The 8,115-nt window shown below is 38.8% G+C and overlaps 1 protein-coding gene across 1 annotated transcript; it reads left to right on the top strand.

Moving 5' to 3' along the window:
- Window positions 1-5,667: 5,667 nt before the first annotated feature.
- K441DRAFT_606578 (HET-domain-containing protein) lies at window positions 5,668-7,526 on the top strand (the record flags this gene model as incomplete). Its single annotated transcript, XM_067645408.1, has 3 exons — window positions 5,668-6,260; window positions 6,319-6,957; window positions 7,033-7,526. Exons 1-3 carry the CDS (start codon window positions 5,759-5,761, stop codon window positions 7,524-7,526), a joined length of 1,635 nt encoding a protein of 544 aa, XP_067506479.1. The 5' UTR covers window positions 5,668-5,758.
- Between the last annotated feature and the right edge of the window lie 589 nt (window positions 7,527-8,115).

The raw sequence follows: 8,115 nt of genomic DNA, 5'->3' as shown, positions 1-8,115 counted from the left end.
TAATTAGCCAATCTAAAACCTGTATTTATTATTAACTTATATATATCCTACTGTTATCTAGCTAAAGGTACCCATCTCTCCTAGGTCGTATTTACTTTTAACTATAGCTACTCTAAAACCATATATAAGTAATAAACGTCGTATATAAGCTATCTGCTTATTATAGGCAATAAGTAAGTGCCGAATAGACAGCAAATAGGTAGTAATACTAATGATGTTCGCTATAAAGAGGATATTATTATAGACTCTCGCGGCTAAGTTACCCCCTAGCTCTCTTACTACTTACTTACCACTCCTTCTAATTAAGAATTCTCTTTAAAGGAAAACTTTTTAATATAATATAATCTATTACTAAAGAGAGAAGGAGCTACCTACTACTACCTTCCTCCTTTCCTTCTTCCCTTCCCTTTCTTCTTTCGCTCGTTATCTTAAATATAAAGATAGTAATAATAATACGTTCTTCTTGCAATATATACTAGCGAAGGGGGAGTCTATATATATTAGTGAGACACTCTATATATATTAAATGTATATCTCTTAAAATGTATTATGCCACTTAGCTTAATAGAATATTTAGGGTAGCAATATTAAAACTCTCTCTAATATTCGGGGAGTTAAAAGTAGGTTTCCACGTACTTCTTTAGGATATCTTTTCGCGGTATATAGCGTATCTATTTTTCGTATAAGAACTTATTATTGCCTATATAAATAAGGTATACTAGGTAGAGAAGCTCTATAGGATATAACTAAATAGTCTTAGCTTTAGCGGCATCTAAAGTGCTAAGCTCTTATTAAATAGTCCTATAATCTTTATTATCCGGTAACTCTTTCTTTAGGGATATATAATTAGGAGTTTAGTAATTTAAGGTACTCTTAAGACCGATATCCTTCCGCTTTTATACGTGAGATATTTTCTTGCTTTTAAAGACAACGAAGTCTATTTTCTTCCGTTTTAAAGGTTTATATTAAGCCGTTTCTTATTAATAATATAGTTAAGCTAGGTTTTTAATAAACTTAACCTAGGCTTTTTTATTTTTAAAAGGTGTAAAGAGTATTCTAGTAATAGTAGCCCGCTCTTAAAGTTTAAATTCCTACCTTAGTAGTATTAATACCTTAGTTAGGCCCTTCCCACTAAGCTGCCTAGCTATCTTAATTATGTTAATTAAGTTGTGGAATTTACAAATAGCGGTTATTAATCGTTCCCTCTATAACCTTTAATACGTTATACTAATATTCTACTTAGTCTCTTTATATTACTAGTATAATTTAGTACCTTTAGCCTTGGTAATAGGGTAAAGGCCTTTACTATAGATACAGTTTTTATATTCTTCTTATTTATTATAAAGCGCTCTAAGCTTAGGGTTATTGCGGACTTCTTTTAGCTAGTTGTTATTAAGCTTTATAGGCGCTCGTCAATCTTATAATAGCCCCATTCTTGCAATAAATTTAATAAGGAGATCCTATAAAGGACTTCTAAAATAGATACTCTAGTAATTGTGTGTAATATGCGTTAGTATATAATACCTCTTATATATACTACCGAGATAGCCTATAGTCTAGTTCTATTCTTCTAGAGTAATAGTATCTATTTATATAATTAATATATAACTAGGTTTAGAGGTAATTGTTAAATAGACCTACTATTAATATTTTTACCTAAAGCCCGTTATAGCTGGTATAGCTCTAGTACCTCCTTAAACCTAGTAATAAGCCCTAGGCGTATAAATATGTTACAGTATTTAGCGTATAGAAAGGCCTTTTCTTTTATAATATTGCTACCCCTAGTTATATAGCTAATGTTATAGAAGAATAGCCGATCTAGTACTTCGTCCTCCTATTTAATATATAATATATCGCGGTATGCCGGTACCTTAAGGTTAAAGATGTCTTAAATACTTATAAAGTTATCTTAAAATGCGTCTTAACTAACGCTAATAGCTAAGATATATGAAACAATATAGAATATAGGGAGGTCTTTTAGATGGAATGTAAATTTCTTTCTATAGATTTATAGTTAGTAAGATATATTATTTAGATATAGCACAAAGCTTATAGTTTACTATCCTTTTCTTTATTCTTAATATATTTTAGGTTTATATTTACTATAACCGTACTCTTATTAGAGTGTTTCTTACTATAAATAACTATAACGTTAATATTCTTAAACTAGACGGCTTTATTACTGCCTTTAGTACTAGTGCTTTCTACTAAAGCGCCTAGTCTTATAGCTGTAGCTATACTAAGTAAAAGAAAAAGTAAAATTTAGACTTAAATAAAGCTATAGAGTGGCTTAGTATTGTTAATCTAAAGAGCGTAAAGAATAGTATAAAGGTCTTAGACAAATATAGCGTACTTTTTCTTTTTCGACTTATTAAGCTTAAGGCTTAAGATCTACTTTTATAGCTATTAGTCTACCTTAAAGGAGGGGTAGGAACTTATATTATAAATATTATTAAGGATATTACTGTCTATCTTATAGTGTGTAAGGTCTATATAGTATATACTAATTTGTTTTTAATAGCTCCGCATTAAGCTCTCCTTTTTAATTTAAAAATGTTTTTTCTACTAGCGGAGATATACTTTAAACACCTTTAGGGTATATTTACGCAGCTAGTTATCTAAGGTTTTTTAGGTTTTCTTTTTAATCTTTAGGCAATACCTAGTTTATAGTAATTAAAGGGTATAATAACGAGTTAGCGGAAATTTTTATAATTTACCTCTCCCAGATTTTGCCTTCCCTCTTCTATAGTTTCTTATTATAAAAAGTATAGTTCAGTTTCGCGGGTCCCTCCTCTTCTAATTTAGTAATGTCTTTTAGTATTTCCTTAGCTTTAAAGTCTAATTTTATATCTAATCCCGCATCTAACTCTGTATTAAACTCTGTATTTAATTCTCTATCTAATTCTATATCTAATTCTGTATTTAATTCCGCATCTAATTCTGTGTCTAATTCTCTAGAGTCTAAATTTATACTATCTTCTAAATAAATATATATATCTAGATCGGTATCTATGTCTAAGTCTAGACTTTAGAGTTATAAATTTAAGTTTTAGTAAACGGCGGCGGCGTAGAGCGCTCCTTTCTTCTCCATCCTATAGGCCGGAGCAGCTACTTTAATAGGTATACTACCATTTTGGTAACGACGAGTTTGCTAAATAGGTAAGGCGAGCATTATAGATAAGGATTAAATCGCCGGAGAGGGAGTAGAATAAGAGTAGTAAAGGGAGAAAAAGGAAGTTAAATAAGGGTAATAAAGGGAGAGAGTGCGGGGAGAGGGCGAGCAGGCTATTCCTTTAAGTAGACGCTAGCCTTTCTATATAGGCTGTACCATTGTTAAATTAACGCAAGCGCTGATAAGCTTTACTAAAGCTTATGTCCCGTTTCTAACCCCTTTAGGATAATAGGATGGGGTATAATAGGGATAGTAAGTGCTTAAGCGAATAGAGCTTTTTTAAAGCGGCGATATAATAGGGTCTAAGCGAGGTAAGAACGCCGCCAAAAGCAGCGGCTAATAACCCCTAAAAATAGATGCAATCCTACTACTACATGTATTTATATAGTAATAGTTAATTAAAAGCCTTTTATTAAGTAGTTTAATCGACTAGTTAATAAGTTTAAATATTAATCTTATTAGCTATAAGTTAACTATAGAAGTAAAAAAGCTAGCTTAGTAGGATATTGTATAATTACAGCACCTGGTGTACGAACGCGTAAATACGCGTTCGTGCACCAACCACCTACGTGCTGACTAATCAGGGGGGAGGCGCGTCAGTATATAGACCACGTAGTCTACCTTAATAGAATCGACAGTCACCATCCAAACAAGCATACGATACTACACGTATTTCGTACCCGTGGATACGACTCACTCGTGCTATTAAGTTAGTACGAACAGATATATTTAATAAAGCTTTATATTTAATTTAATTTAATATAAAAATAGAGCCTCTAGAGCCTTTACTACTAATTATTTTATTTATCTTTTTAAGCCTCTATAGATATATAGGATAAATTTAGCTATATTTAAATATTATATTAGGTAAATTAGGGTTAAATATTAATTAGTTAATGTTAATATTTATATATAGAGAGGTACTACTAAAAATCTGCGATAAAATATTATAAAGTCTATACTACTTTCCTAATTGGGACAGCTAGCTAGCAGCTTAACAGTTAGCGTATGTTATCTAACAGTTAGCGAACAGCGAGCGATCCAATTGACGCAGTTAGTCAGCTATTTTATTTAAGGTCGCAGCTAAGCTAACTATTAGACACACTAGCTAGGGTTTACTACGTCCTAGCTAGGCCTTGTCGATTGATTGCCGTATACTTATCGTTGTTTTCTCTTATATCTTAACCGTCCCCTATATACTATCTCTTGTTAACTATTACTATATACGCCTTGCCTCCCCCCCCCCTAAAGCCATTAAAGGCGTAAGGGGAATTTATCTGTTTTAGCTACCGCGGTACTAACAGCAGGATATGTTATATGCTTTGGGTATTTTTTGTGCCTAAGCCCCAGCTAGGCCCTTTCTAAGGGTTACTACTCCGTTAAAAGGAGATAAGGAAAACCGTGGGTCGCAATCCAGGCTGCTAAGTATTTAGTAGTTAACGGCAAGTGACCGTATGCTCCGCGGGCGATTGCCCTGGGGATTAAGAGGGGCCGTATATTTGCTTGTTCGTTCGTATTCATTTACTCGTTCGTTAATATAAGGTCGTCGATGCTTTCAATTGGGGGTCAAGGGACGTTAGATTCTGTATTGTATCCGCGAGGATTATATAGGGTTGAATAAGAGAATATAACAGGTTGTCTACTATAAAGGGGGTACCGTTAGTAGTAGTTTTCGAGATCTCATCATCCTATGTGAAAACTTTTCACTACTCCCCATAACATTTCGACCACCACTACGACCTCTTACCCGCAGCTGTGTTACGTCTCTGCGTTGGCTCTGCTAAGTCCAAAGACCAGTAGGTTCGTAGGCCTCACTACGTACAGGTGCAGAGTCCGATTTCGAGGACCAACTTCATTAAATACTGACTCCTTTAGATATTAAATCGACATGTTATGAAATTTGGCAATACCGTACGGGTGGAAACCTCACTATATTTGACAAAGATCACGACACTACGGAGATCGCTTGCAGCTACAATTATTATTATTATTATTAATTCTTGATTAACGTCTGATGCGGTCCCAATTAAGGTCTATGCAGACTACTGCCGTAATGTAGGTACAAAAAACCTCCAAGGCGAACGTGAGAGGTAATACTTCCAGATAGCATTCGTTCTACATTAACGGGAGGAAAAATACCGTTAGGTCGCTGCTCTGAGACCCCCGTACGGGGGTGTCCTGATTGCCTATCTTGCCCTGTCTGTCGTTCGTACTATGCTTCCTGATAAATTAAGTTGCCGTTTGATTTTGTGTGCCTGCCCTCTCCCATTCGAATACCCCATATACGTACGTGCATACGCCTATAGTCCTCCTGCTTGCAGCATGATTTCTACCCCAAAGGAACAGCGGGACGAATGTAGATCTAGATCTAGGTGTCTTGTCCTATCATCTAAGCTGAGTAATGGGTTATGTAAGTAGCTTGTGATTGGATGATTGTCTGGGAACGAGGTAAGCGCCAGCCACGGCCGTGATTAGGCTGAAAGTGCGAACAAAACCTGTAACCTGAAACCGTATGCTCCAAACCTCTCTTACGTTAAGTCAAGGACATTACAATTTGCCCAGGGAGCTCTATCTGGGATTTAAAGCATGGAAACTCACCTGTGTGCTGCGTGCTCCGCCATCAATCCCCGACAGCCTTATCACGGACCTGAGCGACTTAAGTCTGGCAATGGGTTCATCACACGCATATTCTACAGTCATTCAGACTCTTTGGATCATATTACAATATCTGCGGAAGTGGGACAATGCGATATGTGCTACTTATTTTTGCAAGCAATGCGCAACCCCGACGCCGTGGATCCCCAATGGGAATACAGTTCAGAGCTTTTCGACGAGTTCAGCGATCCGGAAAATGCGAACACTGCCGCTTTTGGAGTGAGTGTTAAAGACATGACATATTTTGAGGAGGACATGGTGAGCGGTGACATCGACAATCCAGAAGGACCTGTTCTCATATCGATCACTTTTCGAAACCGGCGAATTGACGAAGCAGAAAGCCGTTGTATTGATGTAGCCGTGCACTGGACGGACCCTGTGACTGTTACTAGAATAATCTCTCATGATCTGATCCTTGTCTCCAGCTTACCCGGTGAGTAGAGCTTATCTTCCATCGCAATCTCGACGCAACTAATGGTTGTCGTTCTTAGAGAAACTAATCCAGATCCTACAAATGCGCGACATAACGTCAGATAATAGTACTGGGAGTCCTTTCGTCACAGGGCTGATCAAAGAATGGATGAGAACATGTGATGAAGAGCACGAAATATGTCGAAAACGAAGGGCAGCAAGCAAACGTCGCCTTCCGACTCGCGTCATTTCTGTCGAAAACAACGAGACGAATCCCAAACTCATCTGTCCACCGGCAAATACCTTTGAGGATTACGTTTGCCTAAGCCACTGTTGGGGGAGGAGCCAGCATTTCAAGACTGAAACCACTTCACTGGAAGATCGTATGGCATCCATCGCATTCTCAGCTATGCCAAGGACGTTTCAGGACGTAGTGACTATCACTCGAAATATAGGGATGAAGCATCTCTGGATCGACAGCCTTTGTATTGTCCAGGATTCCGAGGAAGACTGGAACCGAGAGTCTGCAAAGATGGGACGGATCTATCATGATGCCAGCATAACGATTTTCGCAGAGGGGGCTGATAGCGATGATGGCGGATGCTTCGTGTCGCACAACAGCAGAGAAAAGAGGCTGTGCCGAAGTCCGATGTTCGACGAAATAATCTCTCTTTTTACTAGCCGTGCTCAGAGCCCAAGCTATATTCAAGCACAAGGTCGTCATAAGCTTGGGGGAAGCATGCCGACAGAGCATCTTCCGTTTGAGTCCAGCATGAGGCGGGGGCGGTTCCAAGAATGGCGTCTCCCTTTACATCAGAGAGGATGGGTATTACAGGAACAGATTTTATCCTTTAGGTCTCTCAACTACGACCTATGGGAGGCCTCCTGGCGGTGTCCGGGTTTTCAAGGCTGTGAATGTGTTCCGGAAGGCTTCCTAAGAGTGTCGTTCACGCACCAGGATTCCAAAATGGAAAAGGTTCTGTCTGACCAATGGGCACAGATTGTAGAAAAATTTGCACCTCGAAAATTGACATGCAGCAAAGATAAACTACCCGCACTTGGTGGAATTGCAAAAGAGTTCTCGCAGTACTGGCAAACAGATTATCTCGCTGGACTCTGGCGTCACCAGCTTCGTGAGCATCTTGCGTGGTCCGTTCCGGTCCGCACACACTCTTCTTGTGTTCGGCAAACCTCCAGGCCCCCCGAGTTCCGGGCTCCTTCGTGGTCTTGGGCAAGCATCGACACCAATCGTCTCCGGATGCAATCGATGCGAGGCTACTTGTCCTAATCGCGGCTTGATCATGGGTGTTTCCGAAGCGATGGTTTGATTTGCGACATTTTAGGCTGCTGGACTAGGCCACGCAGTGTACTGAATCCTTTCGGTGAAGTTCACTCTGGTGCACTTGTTCTCAAAGGACGCATGATGGTTGGCAAGTGTGGGCCAGGAAGGACGGACAGTCTGATATTTGATAGAACACCAGTTCATGATTTGAACAGCGGAAAACACATTGGGTGGTTTGATCCAGACGTCTATTCAGAAAGATCTTCGCTCGATCAGGTGTGGTGTATGCCTCTTTATGAAGTCGGGGATGGTACTCTTCAATGTTTAGCGCTAACTCCGTTTTCTGGGTCGGGTATTGCCATCAACCCAGCGGGATTGGAACAGGATCCGGCTCTCTCTTCAATGCGCGTTTATACTCGTGTTGGTATAGCATTGGGAGTTGTAGATGATGCTAGGGCCAGGGCAATCACAATACCAATAGACGGAGTTTGGAATTTCGACAGATCAGCCATCGAAGCTGCACATTATGCTTTGTTGGACTGGTTAGAAGCTGCAAATATTGAGACCGTTGTAGTTGTTTAGTATTATCACGTGG

This window comes from Cenococcum geophilum, assembly GCF_001692895.1.
Source record: "Cenococcum geophilum 1.58 unplaced genomic scaffold K441scaffold_11, whole genome shotgun sequence".
In the NCBI taxonomy this organism is placed as follows: domain Eukaryota; kingdom Fungi; phylum Ascomycota; class Dothideomycetes; order Gloniales; family Gloniaceae; genus Cenococcum; species Cenococcum geophilum.
This window is presented reverse-complemented; position numbering and strand designations above follow the sequence as displayed.